This window comes from Raphanus sativus, chromosome 7 (genome assembly GCF_000801105.2).
Source record: "Raphanus sativus cultivar WK10039 chromosome 7, ASM80110v3, whole genome shotgun sequence".
Classification (NCBI taxonomy): domain Eukaryota; kingdom Viridiplantae; phylum Streptophyta; class Magnoliopsida; order Brassicales; family Brassicaceae; genus Raphanus; species Raphanus sativus.
The window spans coordinates 20002370-20024775 of NC_079517.1; the positions used below are offsets into that span (position 1 = coordinate 20002370).

At 34.7% G+C, this 22406-nt stretch overlaps 4 protein-coding genes and 1 pseudogene across 5 annotated transcripts; 2 read left to right on the forward strand and 3 right to left on the reverse strand.

The window, feature by feature from the left end:
* Positions 1–2584: 2584 nt before the first annotated feature.
* On the forward strand, positions 2585–4792 carry LOC108831164 (uncharacterized). The gene is made up of 10 exons (XM_018604726.2): positions 2585–2611; positions 2705–2969; positions 3059–3158; positions 3251–3372; positions 3463–3547; positions 3617–3776; positions 3848–4044; positions 4119–4242; positions 4322–4531; positions 4619–4792. The coding sequence occupies exons 1-10, from the start codon at positions 2585–2587 to the stop codon at positions 4790–4792; spliced, it is 1464 nt and encodes a 487-aa protein (XP_018460228.2).
* Positions 4793–11751: 6959 nt separating this feature from the next.
* LOC108808017 (zinc finger protein AZF1-like) lies at positions 11752–12261 on the forward strand (annotated as a pseudogene).
* Positions 12262–13536: 1275 nt separating this feature from the next.
* On the reverse strand, positions 13537–14714 carry LOC108836288 (uncharacterized). The gene is made up of 5 exons (XM_018609463.2): positions 14494–14714; positions 14182–14279; positions 13928–14095; positions 13797–13839; positions 13537–13694 (listed from the first exon to the last, which is right to left on the reverse strand). Exons 1-5 carry the CDS (start codon positions 14712–14714, stop codon positions 13610–13612), a joined length of 615 nt encoding a protein of 204 aa, XP_018464965.1. The 3' UTR covers positions 13537–13609.
* A 101-nt stretch (positions 14715–14815) lies between these two features.
* On the reverse strand, positions 14816–17552 carry LOC108818150 (putative pentatricopeptide repeat-containing protein At2g01510). Its single transcript, XM_018591036.2, has one exon. It carries the CDS (start codon positions 17438–17440, stop codon positions 14999–15001), a length of 2442 nt encoding a protein of 813 aa, XP_018446538.1. The 5' UTR covers positions 17441–17552; the 3' UTR covers positions 14816–14998.
* Positions 17553–17801: 249 nt separating this feature from the next.
* On the reverse strand, positions 17802–19430 carry LOC108818152 (probable ribosome biogenesis protein RLP24). 2 transcript variants are annotated; one of them, XM_018591040.2, is made up of 5 exons: positions 19273–19430; positions 19055–19158; positions 18546–18659; positions 18303–18439; positions 17802–18223 (listed from the first exon to the last, which is right to left on the reverse strand). In XM_018591040.2, the coding sequence occupies exons 2-5, from the start codon at positions 19133–19135 to the stop codon at positions 18061–18063; spliced, it is 495 nt and encodes a 164-aa protein (XP_018446542.1). In that variant the 5' UTR covers positions 19136–19158; positions 19273–19430; the 3' UTR covers positions 17802–18060. The 2 variants fall into 2 exon arrangements, with proteins under 2 accessions (XP_018446542.1, XP_018446543.1); XM_018591041.2 differs by having other exon boundaries at positions 19295–19409.
* Between the last annotated feature and the right edge of the window lie 2976 nt (positions 19431–22406).

Genomic DNA, 22406 nt, shown 5'->3' on the forward strand with positions numbered 1-22406 from the left:
TGGACATAGGGTATTTCATCATAAAACCCAGTTTCTCCATATGAAAATAACAATGGATATTGCAAAAACATATAAAGGGGATGAGTAGCCAATATTCGTTGCAGATTTCTTTTTTTATGTTGAACTAACACATCTCGTTCACCCATGGTGGTGGAAAAATCACCAATTATTAGGCCTTCATTAGCTGATGGTAATTCATATTGCCTTTTCCGTTTATCATATCCTACCAAATGAATCTTCATTTCGGCCATATCACCACTCTCATATTTATCCCTCGCTCTTCTAAATATTTGTGTTAGTACATTATTATCATCAATCATTCTAATTAGTGATGATAACATTTGTGTATCTACTGATTCTTTTGCTTCTCGGTTCATGATTGAAAGTCTATTTTTATTTCATTAGATGTGTCATATATATACAATTGTAAGAATTTGGGTTTCTCACCATCAATAGGTAAAAGGGATCCAATACTGTGATAATTTTCACCATGAACTTTAAAGTAAAAAGGACCACCAGAATTTAATATTGAATAATCTATGTCAGCACCCATCGAACACATGAACAATAAAGAATTGAACACTCTTATAACAGATTTTGCAACACTTGTGGGGGTTCGCGAATCTTGGGTAATTTAATACGTCCATGTTTACAACATATAGTAAATAAAGGACGTTTGGTTAACCGATCTTCTTCTGTACTTTCAGGAAACCATACTAATGCATTACAATCACCACACCGCATTAGTTGAGAAGGCAGTTTATTACTTTTAACCATTAGTTCTTTATCTACTTTACAATAAATTAAAATAGTTTATAAGAAAATTAATAAAATAAATTATTATAATTTTTAAATTTAGTTGTTAAAATATGATAAATGAATCATTAATACCTTTGTGTGTTTGTTTATAGTCTTCATATTTTCTTTTCCTTGAATCTAATAAAAGGTAATGGTTAAACCATATATTTATTTAATAATTACATATCTAAACACAGAAACAAAATAATCAAACTTCTAGACAATTCCAACTCATTTGTTTTTTTTCCCTATTTTCTTTCCGTATCCAAAACCATGTAAACATATTCTGAATAGTGATTAAATAATTACTTAATACATATAAATAACTAATTTTTTAAAAAAATCATTACTTGTGTCATATATTTTTAAGGGTCGTCCTGCAAAAAAAGTAAAATTTAGTTAATAGTTTCTTATTTCAGTATGAAGAATTATTGAATTCATATAATTATTTTAACTTTGTTCATTAAAAAACTTTGGTTGCACAATTTTATCCATGTCTTTAATGGATTCATCATAATGAACCCATTCCATCATTTGAAATAAAACTGTTGAAATTAGTTTTCTGAAGACCCGACATTTCTATAATTTACGTGTTCCTATTAAATATATTCCATTACAATTGATTAATTATTTATTAAAAATAACTAAATTTGCATTCACAATCTATACTATTAAAGTAGCTGACACTTTTGGAACTTGCCCCTGAATATTTTTTGAAAATGCAAAACAGTTCTTATTATTTACAAAACTGCACATTTCATTTAACTTGATTTTAAAAACGGATTGGGCTACGGAATTTGTATAAATGGGCTTCAAATATCTACCTAACCCATTTTCGATTTTTAAACTAACCCATTTAAATTTTTACCCTATACCCTAAAATCTAATCTAACCCTAAACCCTATACACAAACCATCCAACCCTACGCTAATGCACTATTACAGTCGAAAATAATTTTATGAACCATAACTCAATTGAAATTAGTCCAATAGTAATACAAACCTATTATTTGTTAACCTATAGTCACATATTTGTTTTGTAGACCATTCAGAAAAGCATCAAAAATATTCAAACCAAACAATGTCAATGATCAAATACACGGTTTTGTAATGTCAATGATCAAGCATCAAACATACACGGTTTGATGTTCCAATTGGAAGTTCGGGATATTTGTTTAAAATATTGCATTGAATATTCTCTCTAAATTCTATATTCTCTGTAATTGTTACCAACTATTAATTATCTATATAACACAATATAGAAACAAATATTAAAAGATCTTTCGATTTAATGTCATCGATTCAAAAGTAGGAACATCAAAACAGAAATTTATTATATTGTGGCTGCTTTACGGGATTATCACGCACAAAATCTCATATATGGTAACTAATTAATTAAACTTACCAATTTTTGAATCATAAAAATCAATTCGTTTACCAATCAAACCCGAAAAAGATCACCGAATATACCACGAGCATTAATTAATTCTATTTTCCAAATACTAATCCTAAAATATAGTCTAACAGTAAATAATATCCCCCAACTTTCTCCCCAAGTATCTCCTAAACCTAATCACGTTACTTAAAATGTTCTATATTATAAATAACTAGCACCATATTCCTATTCAACCTCACTTTTCCAATCAAACCTACGACAGAACAATGGCTGCTAAGATGCAAATAAAATCATCGAGAGGTTCTAATGATAAGGTTGCCGTAAAAACACCTGGTTTGTTCATGTCAAGGTTCTACACGCTTGGAGACAAACCATTCAATCAGTTGATACCATGGAATTCGTTTTGGTTGATGAGACTGTAAGTGTTCTTTTTTCTTATGAGTTATATCTTAATTCCATCGTGAGATTATAACTACAGACTTATATTTTTTTTTTCTGAAACACTTTTAAGGGACGAAAAATCCATGCAACATGCAAGAGGACTTACATTGAGAGTAAGGGGAGGCTTCTTACGGTTGGTTGTTGGCGCTACATCCAGAATTTCCAGGTTTCTCCTGCTGGTGGAGCGTATCGAACCACGAATCATGCCTGGAAGATTGTTTTCAATCAGAATACGTCCATTACCCGATCTAATCATTCTAACGATGAGTTGTACCTAGATTTGGTCGACTTTCAGACGGTTTTGTCTGGAACACTTGATGACAATCTACTAATTGGTAAGACTCTATGTACTAAATTTTGTATAGAATGATTGCATATATAACCTAAACTAAAGCTATAAGTCTCCTCTCAAACCTTTTGCTAGATGTTCTGGGTCAAATTGTCGATTGTGGTGAGGTTGAAACTATCCAGTGTGCCGGGGGAAAGCAACGTAAAAAGCTAGATTTGACTCTAAGCAACATCAAGTAAGTTACCAGATTATTTTTTTGAAAAAATCTATGCCATTTCTACAAAGCATAAATATATCTTACCAATTAATTTGCTCTGACCTTCGTAGTGATTCCCAACTGCCTTGCTGCATATGGGGCAACTTAGCTGAGAAACTCCATTCTGCAATTAACCAAGAAGATGGAACGGTTACTATGCTGCTGAGGTTTGCTAAGGTTGGGAGGTTTAGAGGTATAAAATCTAGATTGAAATCGTTATCAGACACTAAACTCGATGAGAATTATTTATATACATTTAAATCTCTTTTTATGTACCTTATAGGAGACTTGCAAATCTCCAATGCATTTGATGCATCCCAAATGCTGATAAATCCTCCAATACCTGAAGCTGAAGCATTTAAAGCTTTGTAAGTTAATGTTCTTATTCTTCTCTTCTACTAAACATACTACTGATATTGCTAATGTGTTTTCGACAGGATCAGTGGTGATGAGAAATCTCTAACATCGTTTATGAGTAATGAGGACAGTCATGAGGACAACAACAAACAAGTTTCGCTTTCAGGGAAGCGAGGAAATCGTGATAAGTGGTTACTCTTTCCCTCTAAGAGCATCCAAGAAATGATAACATCAACTCAAGTATGATTGTTGTTGTATTCAATATATATATTTTGGCTATACATATGTGTTAAATGGCATTGTTATTGTAGATTGATAGATGCCTGGTGAGATGCACAATGTACGCTATTGATATGGATTGGTCGTGGTATTATTTTGGATGTCAAGCTTGCAACAAAAAAGTGATCAAAACAGGAACCCAAGTTAAGAAAGTGAATGGCCAAGAGATCGTCACTCATAGTTGGTGGTGTGAGACTTGCAAAGACACTGTCTTCGAAGTTTCACCGAGGTAAAGGCATTTTAAATTATTTTAAATGAACGAGGCTATCTTAGTTTTATACTTATATCATCTATTTTTGACAGATTCTGGCTGCACTTGATGATCAATGATGATACAGGCGTATCAAAGATAATGATCTTAGATAAGGTTGCTAATGGGATTGTTTCTGAAACTCCAGAAAAACTTTTGAATGGAAGCTGGGATGAGGTATTTAGTTGTGAACTAACATGACCTTATCGATTGCTATATCTTTTTTTTTAATGAAATTTGTATAAATATTGTTCAGCTTGAAGATCCTACATTAGTTCCCGAATGTATTACTGATTTGATTGGCCAAGACTTCACCTTCGGAGTCTATATTGAGAAAGAAAATGTTGCCTATGGTTCTGAAATTTATAAGGTGGGGAAAATCTACAAAGACAGAACGCCCTTTGATTCTAATGTAATCACTACTGGTCAAGACAATAAGCCTTTATCAATTACTTGTGTTGATGAGGTACCATTATCTAAACTAATATCTATATATATGTACTCTTCTCTGTTGTTTCTTCTTAAAACTATTTATTAACTCCATGTGATATAGGGCTCACATGACATAAGTGAAAGTCAAGAAACTGCCGATGCTATTTCTACACCATCCAATAAGAGAAAAGAAGAGGAGACTAACGAGCAGGGTGATCTATGTTCGACATCAAAGAAGCCATGCACAAGGCTTATCAAGTTTGAGAAGGTCGAGCAGGCTAAGAAGAACGATTGAAGACTGATTTTGAAACGTTTTATTTTCTCTTGAATTTCAGTTATCCTTGCTTTTCTATTTAGAAATACTTATTATTATGGTTTGTGTTTTCCATCATTGTTAACATTGGTTTTTTTATATTTATGTTGGAGTTTTTGCTTAATTGTTATTTTCTAAACCGTGATTCGTTTGACTATTATTCAAATACACAACTATTGTCTTTAAAAAGCTTAAAATCTATATCATTGTTCAGAACAATTTGTTATTCACGAAACAAAGTATCCCTCCTTTATCATAAAATAATATTTTAACCTGATGATATGTCAATCAGCTTTTCTTTTTTAGACATTGTGAAATATGCAGTTTTACTTTATGTCATATAAAGTTGATGTATCAATGACACACTTGTGCATCTCAAGAGGCATGCACCACAAAACGATTTTCAACATATTTTCTCACCTCTTTAAATACCACTCTCATTACCTATTCCTCATCACTAAATTTTATCTTTTGGCTTTCCTCTACACTATATGTTATCAAGCTAAACACTCAGAGTTCTACTTCTTCCTCTTCTTTCACAAGAATCGCACTTTTACAGATGAGTTCTCAAGGTTCTGTGAACAACGACGACATCGTTAACAACAACGGTGATAACGGTGACTACGACGATTACCTAAACCCGCAAACGCACACCTATTTCAGAAACCTAAACCTGCGTTATTTTGCTTGCTGTCCAATCGAAATGATCGATAAAAACAGAAAGCTCATGGAGCTTTGCTTGGAGCATGGAAATCCTGAGGCTCACTACATTGAAGGTCTTATTAAATACTTCGTAGACAAAGACAAACGCAAAGGTGTTTACCATCTACGCCAATCGTCCATAGGCAACAATGACAACGGTACGTTTCTCTTTGGTTTGATAATGCTTTCTCTAGGTTACTATCCTAGGGGTAAGAAGTATTTGGACAAACTCAATTGGAGAGAGGACCCCATTACGTCGGATCAATGCTGGGAAAGAATCAAGAACTCACTGCTCTTCATCCCTATTGAGTACGAGACCCGCTACTATACTAATATGGTTAATCTCCGGCCAAGCTGCCATCCCGAAGATAACATGGCTTTGGTGTGCACTAAATGTTACTACTACAAGAGGTGCAAACTCTTTTATCAATTTGCTGGAAATGCAGTCTAAAAGGGCGGTTTATGTGGTTTATCTATTCATCTATGCGATAACTATCTTTATGTATTATGCTATTTTCTCTATGTAATCTTCCTTTGCATGTGTTGTTCTTCAAAGTTCCGTTAAATATAGTAGTTACCTTTGGGTTTTCCTATGTTTATCTATTTATATGTGAAATGATCAATGTATTTTGACTTATTTCTCTATGTTTAATATGTTAGTTATCAGTATCTTTAAAAGTCGTTTGACTATGTTATTATTTGTTACTATAGAGATATTGGAAAATGATATTGTTTTTAACACAAGTATAAGTGAAGTTATTAATATCTCCAATAATAAAAGTTGTTACCTAATCAAGATACATTTAAATAAAATAAAAGATTTGTTAGTTATAAAGGATGTAAATATTGGAGATTTACGAGATTTCAAAGTAAGAGAATATCCTCTAAAGCTCTATGCACGCAATCAATCCTTATGACCTAGATTTTGAGTCTCTATATAATATAGCTTTATACACAACTCACCGTAAATAAGAGAAGCTACTATGGCTATGGTTACAAACAAAAAAATAGATATGTTGAACAATATCAAACCATATAAGGTTGGTTGGAAGATTGAAGTGAAAGTAATTGAGTCGTGGGTACAACCAACACGGGATGCTGGAGACCACACAATTGAGTTCATTTTCGAAGACAAGATGGTATTTCTTCCTTATCTATACTATTATTTTAGGCTTATTCATTGTAGATCTATATCCAAAATACGATGTATCATTTTTTTGTTATTTTAGGGATTCAGAATACAATATACCTGTAAGAGTGTGTTTGCAGATCGTGTTAAGAATTTGATGGTTGGTCACTGGAGGTTAGTGGAGAATTTCACCGTCGTTATGAATGTCGGACTTCGCAGAACAACAGCCCATAAATTCAAGCTCCAAATCAGAGATATTACCATCGTCACGGACCCTTCTCTGACAACCTGCGAGGTATTACCTTAGTTTTTTTAGTTCTTGCTTATTAAAAAAACTAGGATTTTTCTCATAGCTATTACTCATATGATGATTTTGTTTTCTAGATGATTGACCATAACAAAGACTTTCATTATGGAGGTGTTTCAACCCCTCCTCCAGCTAAGCGTAAGAAAGGAGATGCTGATCTTAATGATATGAATTCTCCAGCCAAGAAGTTATGTGCTAAGAGTGAAATCTAGCTGCAGACGAGGAAAGATGATTAGTTCATATTTTTGAGATTTTTTAATGTTTTCTCCGGTCCAGTTCTTTGAATTTTTTTTATCATACTTTTAATCAATAAAAATTTTTTTCCCGCAATCAATCCTTAGTACAAACTAAACAATTCTACCATGTCCAAAGACTATATATGCTAAGCAAGCATGCTGATAAAATATATAACAATTTTACAATACTGATAAAATAACTTTGATAGTGAATATTTTGCAATATTTCATGCTTGGGACCACCACTTCAGCTCTCTCTTCCTTTTAAACCTATAATTATAAATTAAAAAACACAATGTTATTATTCAATCGAAATAAAAATCAAAGAATGTAAAAAACAACAAATCATTCATTTCAACGGAATATTCATTTCACATATCAATAGAAGTTGAGTAATTAAATATTGACTAAATTAATATTGAGTAACACGTCTAATTAAAAAGTAAGATACTAAAAGATTTTTAGAATTGTTTCTAAATAGTTGATTCCGAAAATATACTTTCTTTAGACGTTTTTGAGTAACTATATATTTAGTTAGATAGTAAAAGATTTGTGGGTGTACCGGTTAACCTATATTCTGTCAAGACATTACTTAACTACTCATATCTACACATTTTACGTCATTTAGAGTGTTGCCCAGGCTTCCAATGAGGAACACGAACAAAGAGGTCCCTTCAGGACGAAAGAATCTTCTATCAGCACAAAACAGAAAAAGAGAGAGAACACCAAACACAAATGAATTCGAGAACACAATGACACCTACAGCCAACATGAACAACACTACAACTTATGTGTCCCTGAGCAAATTATTTCCTAGAATTCTTTCTGATATATCCAATATTCATCTTCAATCTAGACCCTCTCCATTTGGTATGTGAACATTTTATTACTACCATGGCTATATATATAGTTTACAGAATGACTGCATGTGCTTTATTGTTTATGTTTCAGATAATGGGAACCAAAGGGATGATAATGCTTTAGCAAAAGATTTAAGAGCACGTCTGATAAGAATCTATGTGAGTTTACAATCAGTAATGTCGTTATATGTAATAGAGGTTTGAAACCACCTTTTTGACACCCTGTTTTTTTTTTAAATTAGCCCAAGCAAGCAATCAAACTAATATCACCAACATGATTGGGTTAACTGATTGTAATTCTGCGGCTCTTAAGAGAAAAAGATCTACAACAACATATGTGTCAGACAGTACACCCATTTCTTTTTCCGGGAATAAGACAGGTTCCAAACAAGGAGTTCTGTCTGATATTACTAATATCCTTCCATCCACTGTCAGCACCTTACCGAACCTAATTCAGACACCTTTTACCAGTGGTTCATGTGTATCAAAAATATCTACTCAGGGTATTATATAGAAAACTAATGTATACCTTATTCAGTTGTTTGCCATTTCAATTGTTTGAGAGGGGGACTAACTTCTATTGTCTTTTACAGATAAAGGGAAAGGAAAACATTGGAACTACAGTTTGACAATTGTCTAGATGATTCGTCAAGTGAAGATGAAGAGAATCAAGCATACCAGTACGACTATGAAGGTGTAAAAGTCTTATTCATATTAGATGGTTTTGGATACTGTATTTTTTAAAAAACATACAACTATAAATTGATCTTCTTTTATATTTTTTTGTTATGCAGAAGATTGTGAATTATACAAAGATCAATTTTATGACTGCAGTAGCGAAGAGAGTGACTCAAGTGATGGTGAAACCATAATCGGCGAGTCAACGTTATCTCCAGATACTGATCATTGCTCACAAAATGTCTTGCCGAAAGCGACTTCTTCATCTACGCGTACGCGTATTAAAAAACGTGCAACTCAGAAAGAATATGGTATTGTGTATTTCTTAAAGTTTACCTAGCATTTTTTCAAGAGATTTTACTTAGGTGTTAGCATCTTTTAAGATTAATATATCTTCATTACCAGGTTACATTGATGATGGTGATCCTACACACATATGTGAACATTGTGGAGCTATCTTGTGGTATGGTGAAAGGTTGAACAACAAAAAAAAAAACCAAAAAGCCAAAGTTTTCTATTTGTTGTGGTCAAGGACAAGTCCAACTTCCTCTTTTAAAGGAATCAGCACCTACATTGCAACAACTACTTTATGGGAATATGATGCAAAGAGTAGATACTTTCGAGAGAATATTCGTCAGTTAAATATGGTGTTCTCTTTTACATCGCTTGGTGATAAATGTGATCGATCAGTTCCAAAAGGATGTGGACCTTTAAAAATGTTTGTACTTCAAGAGGAAAACTATCATTTAATGGGAAGCTTGAAGCCTCCTCCAGGAGACCCTGCTAAGTTTGGACAACTATATATTGTAGACACAGAAAATGAAGTTGCGAACCGTGCTTCTATTATTGGGTATTACTATTTCCACGAGTGATTTACATGTATTATGACTTGATACAAACTTTGTAATACTGACTATTGTCAAACGTTTTTGTTTTGCAGAAAGTACAGAAAATCTACAGAATCCTCTAAAAAGGAGAACGTTCGAAAGGAAGTAATTGAGATGTTACTCAAGATGCTAAATGAAGTGAACCCCTATGTGCATCAGTTTAGATCTGCTAGGGAGAGATTCAACATGAATCCGGAACAAGCATTCCATATGCGCATTGTTAGCAGTCGTGAGAAAGATGGAAGGACATATGACACTCCTACAGCCTCTGAGGTAGCAGCATTAATTCCTGGTGATTTCAATTTGTAATTTATTAGTATAAATTTTACTTAATTATTATGTTTTTCTTTTTTTATATAATTAAAGCATTTATAAATAAATTGAAATTGTTATTGAAAACTAAAAATCTCTATTTTAAATTTTAAATTTTTAAAGAATTTTATATTTTTAAAATTATTTATGTTTTGAAAATTTTATTAAATTACAAGTTTAATGTATTACTCATCATTATTTTCTAAAAATTAACAAGTCTAATTTTGTAGTCATCAATAACTTATCAAACAATTATTAAACATGAACAACAAACATATAACTCGGTTACACATACTTGATTTATAGTTTTGTAGAAATTAATTTTAAAAGTAACTGTACAAATTATTTTTTCTGCAAGTAATTGTAAGTTTAATTAGTATAGATGTAGTCCTTAATAAATATTTTAAATTTTACAATACAAACATTTTGTTTAGATTAAAACGTGTTAGACACCTCAAATTTACTTCTAATAACAAAAAACAATTAATACACTATATATATATATTATGTCAAAACAAATTTGTTACAAAAAAAAATATTACGTAAAAAGGAAACATACCTGAGGGCGGGTCAGGCTCTAGTTTACACTTAAAAATGGTTAATAAAGGTCTCTAAAACTTTTGGGATACTGTTTATTCGGTATATTATTAGATATGCATAACCTGAATTCTTTGTCTCCCATCCATTACGTGTGTTATCATGTAATTGAATCTATCTTATTAAAACAGAAACATTCTCTTGGACTTAACATTTATTTCGTAAGTTTTTAAATTAAATACACTTTTATACTTTATAGTTAAACCTACATTAAATTATTAATGTTACTTTCTTTATACTATTATCCATGTTTCCAAACAATATACTTATTTCTTTATACTACTATCAATGTTTCCAAACAATATATTTTTTTATACTTCTATCAATGTTTCCAAACAATACAATAATTAATCTTAGTTATTCTATATCTATCATTTTCTCTTTAAAATTTTGTAGAAACGTCATAATTTCATAAATTGCAAAATAATAAACTTTAAAATTTGGATTATAAGATTACAAATTATGAAACTATTATAATTTAAATCAAATTAGATTATATATCGGTCATCCAACAGTTCAATCGGTTAGTCTCGGATTTTAATGATTTTTTTTAATATGAATATTTTAAAAACCTAAATTGAATTGTCAGATCTTCGGATTAACCGGTATAATCACAATCGGGTTGAATTAAAAAACATTGATTTAAATGCAAAAATATTCTAAATACACTCTTTAAATTTACCAAAATATTTGTTATATTATTACTGAAATTTTTCATCGTAAAATATTTTGCGCTTCCAAGCGCCGGGTCAAAATCTAGTAAAATGTTAATCTTAAAAGTAACTATTACCCCTAACCTAATTCACTGACATAACTTTATCTATATACATTTACTCACAAAAACAGCCACCATTATTCAATCGCTCTATCAAAGGTCTTGCCCATAAAACAACTACCGGAAAAACAGAGCCATCACGAACCGTCTAAACACCACCGCTGATATATTCAATTCCTGTCCCTCACGCTGTCATTATTTTAAGAAGCGACGGCCATAGATACTTCATCCAGATATTCAATGGTGTTGTAGCACTAAGGCGACAACTTCATCATTCTTTAGACTTTCTTATCTCCTAAACGCATGCTTCAACCTGGTGGAGATCATACGCCTTAACAACGTTGAAACAGAAATAATTGAGACAGATCCTTTTTCTGACATTTTTAATGTTACCAAATGTGTAGGTTTGATGTTTTTAGAATGTCAGATTATGGCTTCCGTAGTTAGTACGTGTATAATTGGTTCTCCAGACTCTCAATTCTCCGAGTTCATCCACCGTCACGGCTCGGCCTCTTCTCCAGTTTCATGAAGAAATGGAGTCGGATCATCTCGTGCAATGGGCTAAGAGAAAACGCACCAAGCGACAACGTCTTGATCAGAATCACCACACTCAAGAACAACCCACTCCTTCCGAATAAGTGTATCTCGCTCTTTGTCTCCTCATGCTCGCTCGTGGAACCGTCATACAGCCTCCTCTTACTCCGCCTCTTCTGCCACGTCACCCGTCTTCCGTTCACCGAGATTTCAAGTGTATGTTCTGTGGAAAGTCGTTTACCTCTTACCAAGCCTTGGCGGGACACAAGACGAGTCACCAGAAATCACTGGCGAATAAAGTTGACGTTCCAGGCAGGCAAGCGCCGTCTAATAGCAACAGTCAGAGTAATGTTGTTTTTAGCGGTAATGGTACTGCTACTAACGGTGATAATCAGAACAAAAAGATGGTCTGTGTGTGGAAAGTTACTGAATAACATGTTAACTATTGCCCCTAATCTATTTCTCTGTATTAAGATGAGAACTAATTTATAATCATATTATGGAGGAAATAGGATCGAGAAACCCTGTTCTGTGACCTAACATATTATATGTTATTTTTTTATTATTATTGGGGTTATAGAAACTTGCTGTCAAAGACAAACATGAACAAAAAACTAACCTTTACGACACGTACCCGCAATGGTGTATCTCCCGTACTAAATCAATATGAGCGTGAACTCTTGATTTTGAGAATTAATGCGTTTAGAACCAAGAAAATTTTATAAATAAGTTGCTGCAAAAAAAGTTCAATATATATATTCAAAAAAAGGTGCATCTGTTTAACTAAGAGATGTGTCTAACAAGTGTCACCAAAGAATGTATCAGTTCAAATAAATGATGACCATACAAAAACATGAGTATTTTACTACTGAAAAGTTATGAATGAAAATGTATGATTGAGCTTTTCAAAAGATGTGTTCTTTTAAATAGATGTCTTTTGAAGAAGAGTTGTCAAAAAAATTCATGACATCATCATACATAATAGAGTGATTTGTATCCATTAAATCTAAAAATGAAACAATTCTAACTTTCGGATGCAATTTTATTTTCCTATAAAAAAAAAGATGATGTCATAGGGGAACAAAAAGTGGTTTGCTATTATATATAGATATCCTAAGAGAGGGATATTTGCTAAGAAATAAGGATATGTTCTAGAAAAATTCAAATCATACAAGTTATATTTATAGATCAACTTGATAGGACTATGAAAATATTTCCTTGTGACATAATGTGGTTTTGACTTTGATGAATATTAAATGCATTTTAAGAGAAAATGACATTATCAATCGAACAAACATTCTCATCATATTCTGTTTATTCTTCTTGCTCTTGACAGAGATGTTAAATGCAAACTTTTGGTGATAATTAGTTAAACAATAGCTTTAAGACCTAGTCTTTTATATACCACAAAGAGAAAACGTTTAATTGGTAGTATTTAATAGTATAACATCTATCTTCAGGTAACATTTGGATTGCTCTAATTATTGTGAAAACTTTAGGTGGAAACAGAATATACGAATTGTTGTTTCTTCTTATAAGCTCTTTGCCTCTGTGCAGGCCTGTGTTGTTTGTTGATGTTTCTCTTTCAGATAAACGGTTCTGGTTCCATATATATGTTTCTGTGGGATGGTATGTGTGATACACGTGCAACTGAAGGGCCCATTGTGGCTGATTAAAACAGAGGGAAGATTCACTTCATGCACCAAACATCATACGATAAAGGTTTCTTTTCTTTTTTCTTTTATAAACAAAACTGTATCTGCTTATCGCAACAATCTTTTCTTAACATGACTCATTACTATTCCTAATCTTTTTCTTCCTCGACGCAAAGCTACTTGGTCCAATCTCTATTGACATCCTCTTTGTTCTGTAGAAGAGACCAAACAATTAGAGGTGAACGTTAAAAACCAATCCGCAATTTTGTATATAAATAATATACAGAAATAAGATTGTAAATGTATACGTTTACCTTTCTGAGAGCTCCTCAGATTCTCTGGCATCACAGAGAGAACCTGTAGCAAAATCAGATGCAAATCTAGTTTATGTTTCGATGCAAAGATGAACATAGAGCCAAGTCAACAGCTAAAAGAAAAGAGGTACCTATGCAGTTTTCGTCATCACTCTCCTGTTCTGACTCTGAACCAGAACTTGACTTGAGCATCCAAAATTCTGAATCATCGGAGTCAGTTTCTTCCTTAACGCGTCTGTGTTTGGTTACTTGTATTTCCTCTGTCTTTCCGCTTGTTCCAGCTCCTCTTTCCATTTGCTCTATCAAACACATCAACACCAAAACATTAAAAGTCAGGAATAACAAAATACAAGATGTCAATGAATCTGATATCATGTTCATTGACCTAATTTGTGTAGAAATCTCTTCCCATTCACGTGTTTCCAGATATGTTGCTCGTTCTTGTTCACAGTATCCCCAGTAAGCTTGCACACGAGCTTCGAACTAAGAACATAGCCAAAAACAAGGAAGAAAGGTCAATACTTTTATGCTGAGAATATATAACTTAAAAGCTTTAAGATTTTTAATCATAACGATGCACTGGCACTAAATACACAGCTTAAAACAAGCAAACCAATGGTTTCAAGAAAACAAAACTAACCTATGACCTCATAGACAACTAAAAGCTAACATAATCCAACTATAACGGTGGGCAAACCGAGAAATTAGGCACTGCGAGAACATGTTGAGAGGAGATTTCCCATGAGATAGAGCGTGATCAATGAGTCCCAGACGACACCGTTTGTTACAAGCGTATGCTTCTTCGTCTCCGGCTACAACTTCGTGACCAGTCTCCACGCATCTGAGCCGTCCGTTTCCTATATCCACGAAAGTTGGTGAGCCAAGCAGACTCGCCGCCCCTACTTCCGCTTTCTTCATTCTTCCTCCTCTCTCTCTCGATCCAATTGCTCGTTCTTCTACGGTTAAACTCAGAAGCACAGAAGCGTAACAACTTCACTTAAACCGGAGCTGAACCGAACTGAAAAAGAAAACCAATTACTACATCGTAACACACGGTTTAAGTCCAAATCCACTTTGTTTTTACATCGTAACAAAGATTCCAATGGTTTTACATTTGTTCTCTCGAGTCAAAACTTTTTAACTTTAGTTTGCAACTTTGCACACACGCAAACGTGAGGTTGTTGGGTGTAATGTTGAGTCAGTCACCAGTAATCCCCACAAGAACAGAGCCCATCTCTAAAGTGATGGAATCTTCTTGAATCCCTTATAGTTATCTCCCTCTTTACAACCTTGGATATTAGTTTTATCGCAGCATGGCAATCCCTGCAGGCTCTCAAGTTCTTCATCACAACGATCGGAGACCCTTCTGGTGTACTGATAAGCGCAAACGCAACGGCTAAACGTTCGCTGTGGAACTTAAGCGACTCGATCTTCATCTGCTCATCTACGTCTTGTCCTACACAACTTGTGTCAGGCTTGTACCCTTGTCTTTCAATCTCGCCCGTCAGTTCATCGATCTTCCTCATGATCTCATCTCCTCTCGGGTGTCTCTGGTCATTCGATGAGAAGTAGTGAATCTTGTGGTTCACTTCAACCCAGCTAGAAGCAGTAACTTTCTTGATCCCCCGTTCACGCATCGCTTTCTTGACAAGACTAACGTTTTCCCATTCCCCTGCTGTTGCATAGATATTTGACATGCTTACGTAAGCAGCAGCGTCCCTGAGCTTCTCCATACTGAAGAGTTTCTCTGCTGCTCTCTCAGCGAGGCCTTGGTTCTTGTGAATCCGGCATGCGTTCAACACTGATGACCACATGATCTCATCTGGCTCAATGGGCATTTCCTCCATCAGCTTCTCCGCTTCTTCAAATCTCCCGTTCCTGCACAGCAAATCCAGCATGCACGCGTAATGTTTCTTTCCTGGAGTGATCCCGTAGATACGAGACATTGCCTCGAAATATTTGGTTCCTTGTTCAACGAATCCAGAGTGACTACATGCAGTCAAGACGCTCAAGACGCTTACAGGATCTGGCTTGAGACCTGAGCGAATCATCTTCTCAAACGCATCGATCGCTGCTTCTCCATCTCCGTTGTCAGCGTAAGCTGAGATCAAAGCATTCCAAGAAACTCCATTCCTGTCAGGCATCTCTTTGAATACTTGAACCGCGTCTTTGATAGAACCACACTTGGCGTACATATCAACAAGTCCAGATCCGGAGAAGACGTTCTCTGAGTTCCCTGACCTTATTACGAACCCGTGGAGTTGTCTCCCAAGAGACAAAGAAGCGAAACCAGCAGAAGCTCTCAATACAGTAGCGAAAGTGGATTGGTCTGCTCGTAGATTCGCTCCTCGCATCTTGGTGAACAGTTTAAGACCATCTCCATGAAGCCCTTTCTGAACATAACCTGAGATCAGAGCCGTCCATGAAACAGTGCTCTGTTGTGATAAACTATCGAATATCAACTCAGCTTCCTCAAACATCTCACACTTTGCGTACATATCCACTAGAGAGTTTCCGACATGAGGGATCGAATCAGCAGTAGCCACGATGGCCTGGCAGTGCACCTGTCTACCCATCTGCAACAATGACAAGTTAGCTGCAATACTCAGAACAGTAGCGAAAGGGAAGCTTCTGCGTTCAAACCCCAAACACTGCATCTCTCTGAACAGTCCCAAGGATTCCTCATACTGCTCAGCCTGTGAATACCCTGAGATGACCACATTGTAAGAAACAAAATCCAACTCAGGCATCTCGTTGAAAAGCTTCCTAGTCTCTACAACACAATCATGCTTGGAGTAGAAATCAAGAATCTGATTCCCGACAGCCACATCACTAGAGAATCCACTAGAAACAGCTAAACCATGGAGTTGCTGACCAAGAACATAATCACGTAACCCAACAACGGACTTGAGAACACCAGAGAAGGTGAAATCCGAAGGCTTGTGACCCAACTGCTGCATTTCGAGGAAAAGACGAACCGCCTCAGTGTACAAACCATCCTTCTCGTACCCTGTAATAAGCGTGTTGAACGTGACAGAGTCCTTCTCTTCAATCTGCTCAAACACCGCACGTGCCAAATCACGCCTCCCTATCTCACAGTAAGACTTAACAAAGACATTGCAAACAGTGAGAAAAGGGCTCCTATCAAACCCTAACTTGACGGCAAAGGCATGAACCTGCGCCACAGCGACCGCGTCGTCGCACCCTGGTAAAAGCGTGGCGAAGGTGACATGATCAGGCAAGGTGCAAGACCTGCACATCTGTCTGAAAAGCTCGAAAGCTTCGTCGAACCTGTTGTTCGCAGCAGCGTAGAACCCCATCAAGATAGTCCAAGAGACCACGGTTCGATCCACCATGGAGTCGAAGAGATCTCTGGCGGAGGAAACGTCACCGGACTTGACGTAACCGGAGATCATGGTGTTTGTGGAGACGGTGTTCTTGTGAGGCATTTCGTCATACACCTTGCGTGCAGAATAGACTTGGCCTCTACGGAGGAAGTCTTCGAGGATGTAATTGGAGCGACACGTGTGTGTGTTGAACCCGGTTTTGATGATGCGAGCATCGATACGAGGTGTTTGGAGGAAGCGGAGCTGTTGTAAAGTGGCGGCAAGTGTTCTTCTTGAGCGGGGGCAATGAAGTTTCATAAGAATCGAAGGGTGTTGGTTTTTGAAGAGAGGTTAGGATTCAGATTGGTGAAGCTTCTCTCTCTCTCTCTTGTGTGTTTCGGAAACAACCAATTCGAAACTCTCTTGTGTGTTTCGGAAACAACCAATTCGAATTACCAATTTTTTTTATATCGAGAAAATTGCATTAGAAAACCTTCAAATCATTCACTTTTGCATTTTAAACCTCTAAATTATTTAACTAGAATATTTACACTATATAAAGAGTGATTTAACATATGCCTGAGGTAATTTGGGTGCTTTGGCTCAAATAAGAAAATTATAAAAAAATACTGAAATATATTCATCCTCACATCAATAGCGCAATTTGAATACAGATTCATGTGACTATATAAATACATTGATTGAATCACTCTTTTTTTTTTTCTAACAATGATTTTATCTTCTTTTTCTTGGCAACAAACAAAAAGACCAAGAAACAAAAAAAAAAGCACAAAATCGGAATAAATAAAAATGACGTTCCAGGTAATAAACAATAATACATTGCAAATGAAAACAATCTAAAACTCTCCTTTTTTCTTGAAAGGGCGACGACATAAGCATCAGACTGAAGTGATATTTTTTGAAGAGTTTCCACAGAATCACTCTTCCATGGCTTCGTTCTGAACAGACTTGTTTGTGGAGACCGAAACTTTCATCTTCTCTGAATCTTGTTGGTGAGAACCTGGTGCTTTGATCAAACTAATGTGCTGATCTATCTCCTTGACTTCACTCTTGAATATCTTCTGTTTGTTTGGCTTCAACCTAAGTCCCACACAACAATTACGACCAATCATAATCACAAATCAATCTCATCCCAAGGATAATGAAGAGATATGTATACCTCTTATTGATGTGATCAGCTTCTCTTGAACTTCTGATCTTATCAATCTTCTTAATGGCCTTGAGAGTATCCTCTGTAACGTTCCTATCATATCTCTCAGGTCTGTTTCTCTTCTTCTCAAACTCAAATGTTTTATCCTTTTTTGGTGTTTAAGGAAGAGAAGCGTGATGGTCAGAGACGTGTATCTAAGAGAGCTATAATGGTTTCCTTAATTGAAAAGAGTATTTGGTATTTAAGAAGTACCTGAGTCATGTCCTTTCCGTGTGCAGCTCTGTAGGCTTTAGTCCACTTCACTTTACGAGGGTTCCTCTTCATCTTGAAGTTCTTGTGGCATTTAGACCTACAGAACCGAAAAATCTGCAAAAGGACAAGACACCCATCTTATATACAAAAACTCATAAAACAAATAAGGTAAGAACTGACCCTGAATTCTCAAAGAGTAAAATAGACAAATTCAAAGCTAAACATAGTCATCAAAGGGAGCTAATTTTGAGCGTGGAAAACATGACTAAGAAGTGGAGTAAACCCAAAAGACTTGAGCAAATGATTTCTAACCAAATAATATTTACCTTATTTTCTCTATCTCACAACAGAGAAAACAGACCAAATTCTAGCTAGAGAGAGCCAAATTACAAAAAAAAAGTGATAAACAGAAGTATTTTATGTGTGTTTAAAGCCAAAATGTTAAACCAAAAAAAAGACATTGAAAGATACAAAGTAATGTGATTATTGGGCGGGCAATTGAGGTAAACCTTAGCATCGTTGCGGACAAACTGAATACCATGTCCTGGATATATCGTAGAAGAGCAGAACCAACACTTGACCAATCTCATCTTGTCTCCTTCTTAAAAGTTACCTACAAGAACAGAACACAACAAAGAAGCTTCAGTCAGAGAAAAGTTTCAATTTTGTATCTATCTATCTATTGGTTTCGCTATCTCAATACTTTCATCACGAGACGAAAACAGACCTGCAAGCTATACTAGACTTACGAGAGCCCTTTCAAGTAAATTTAGGGTTTCGCTCAGAAACTCGAGACAAAAGGAGGAGGAGTCCGTTAGTTGTTAAGAGAGACGACGACGATGCATAGACTCTCACTAGGGTTTCTTTATGTTAAAAAGTTTAAAACGATGCTGTTTTAATAAAATAAGTTCCACTATATTTTAATTTAGGCCCAATAATAGTATGCACACTATTTATTGTGTATATCGGCCACCAAACCAAACCGGTCCTCCACTCATTCTTCTTCTTGTTTTCTTTTCTAGATTTATTGGTGGATTTAGCACCAGCCACTAATGCAAGAAACTGGCCTCTTCAGATTCACGCCTTCATAAAGGTTAAATGAAAACTGTAACGCACCCGACCGTCTACGCTCGCTCTTTTGGTATGTGGATTCCATCCCGTTTCAATGGTTGGTCCTTTAATTTTTCGAAAAACTCGAAATCATTTTTTTTTGTCCCTTCAATCACCACATGATCTTTCTTTTTGCTTTGATCTCAATTTTATAAAATCGCGAATCAATTCGCAACAGATCACTCATCATCCCACTACTTCAGGCCAAACACATTTAACTATAGAGTTTTAAATGTATGGTCGATCGAAAAGGTAAGTTGATTTTGGTAACATAGGTAGCCAAATCAATTATCTTAAACCTTTCCAAATATCACAATTTAGAATCTTACAAAAATAATATGAAAAATAAGTGACGTAATCTTTTTTTTTAATGCTGATTTATTATGATATTACAATTATTAGAAATATTACATAACCTGGGTAATTGCATGTAAACCTTCTTTCCGCCGTCTAATAAATCGCGCTTTCTCCGGGATTTGAAACCTGGAATTGAGATAATCTGCAATAAATTGCATAGTCTGGGTATCGAACCCCAGACCTGGGTGTAGAAGCCTTTAGACCTTAACCATTAGGCTAAGGTGCTTCCACACTGACGTAATCAAAATCGTGATAGAATTTTTTTCTATGTGGTCTACTTTCCAATTCTCTGAAAGTGGTAAAAACTCTTATGAATACTTCACTAATACAAAAATAATATATTATATTATAGATAGTTTACCTATATAGTTAACAAGCTTTATGCAGCAACTAGTGAAGGTACTTGGAAGAATTTTTCAGCAACATTTACTCATAAAAAAGAAAAACTGATTATTTATTATGTTTACTTCAGTTTTTTAATTGGTATTTCTATTTTAAAAAGATTAAATATAATTAAAGAACCAAACTAGTTTAAAAATACAAAAGTAATACTGTTGTTGACAAACTCCTATTAAAAGATTGTTCATTGCATATTCTTTTATTTCTTGTGTTTATGATGAATCTTGGGCTAGTAAAACAAATGCAGTTTGGGGAAGAATCTGTAGTATAGATATCCAGATGGAATGACTGGACATTTCTTCCAGAGCTATTGGAGCATTGTAAAACTAAGAGTTACTTAGAAAATTGAGCAGTTCTTTGAGACGAGTGTCCTCTCAAAATGATGGAATTTCACACAGTTGTGTTTGATTCCAAAAAGTTGAATTTTAATCATTGCTGATGTCAGGCGAATTAGTTTGTGTTAAGATGTTTATAAAGTCGTTTCCAAGATATTAGTAAACATGATTAAAACCTTTTTAATTTAATCGGTGGCGCCTAACCAATCTACATGGGTTGCTGACAGAACGATTTCAGATGACATCTTAATTGACCATGAAGTTGTCCATTATTTGAGAACACAGACTGATTTTTAAAGATTCACAGAGTTAAGATAGACACATCCAAATTGTTTGATAGAATGGAAAGGAGTTACATTAAAGCCTTGTCAACAGCTCTACGATTCATCTTATTTGGATTAGTTGGATCATGTTCTGTATTTCTTCAGTTACATATACAGTTATGATCAGTGGTCAAGTTTTTGAGATGATTGAACCTAAGAGAGGACTCATGCAGGGTGATATTCTCTCCACATTTTTGTTTCTTCTTTGTATTGAAGACCTCACCTATCTCAGGGCATGCTTAATCAATGCAGTGCCGTCCCAAAACTTTAAGTGGCTTAAAGCCTAACAAAAAGATGTGGTCCTATGATGTGGTACTTATCTAATGTTACCTATGAAATTATTTAAAACATTAGGAGAGGTCACCTTGAACCCTAGATGGAGAAGTAAAATTTCCATGACTTAACCATCTAAGCTACTAACAACTTTGAAAATTGTGGCCCAGATTTTGTATTTATTGTTGGAACTCGTTTTTGACGAAATGGTTTAAGACCATTTTTCGGTATGTTTCAGGACGAAGACGTTCGTCGGAATAACCGAATATTTGACACTATGAAGTAGTGTACTCGTATGTCAAAATCAGAGTTGGTTTTGAATGAGAAATGGAAGTCCAAAATGAGTTTGGCTAAATATTAAAAATTAGCAAATGTCATATATTGGATATTTGGGTTTGAATTTGTTAGTTGGATATTATGTCCATTACTTATTCATGACTATCTTTATGTTTGTATAAACATAAAATGCAAACCCAAATTAAAAGAAATATTATTTATGTTTGATTTGGTCAAATATATAATATATTCTTTATTGCTAAGTCATTAAAAATTGAGTCAAAAGGAATTAAATTTTCTTAATGACAATATTGATTTTTTGACTTTAAGACTCCATTACTCTTTTGTATGTTATGGCTTCTCAAAAGCATAATGTGATGTTTTGTATTTTCTATATAAAGGCTTGTGAGCCATTTAGAAAATAATAGAGTGAGACACACTTGAAAACCAACAACAAATACAATTCCTCCATGTTATAGTGATGTTTTATTTTATTTATTTTTGTGTCTTAGAGTACAACACAAAATTAGTTTCGCCAGGCTTCTGATAGAGTGACGCAAATTCAGAAGATTGTTTGCAGTTGTATCCTGGGACTCATTACGTTATCGAACCGTCGCACTACGGGACGTATTTTGAGTTAAGGAAAGAGATAATATCTCGCCTCTGCAGTTGTATCATCCTTTTCTTACTCTTTGATATAGTATTATTATTTTTATTTTTTACAATATTCAGTAATCCGTAGTTTATAAAATACGGTTCTATCAGTCTTAACTCAAAAATATCCGTTT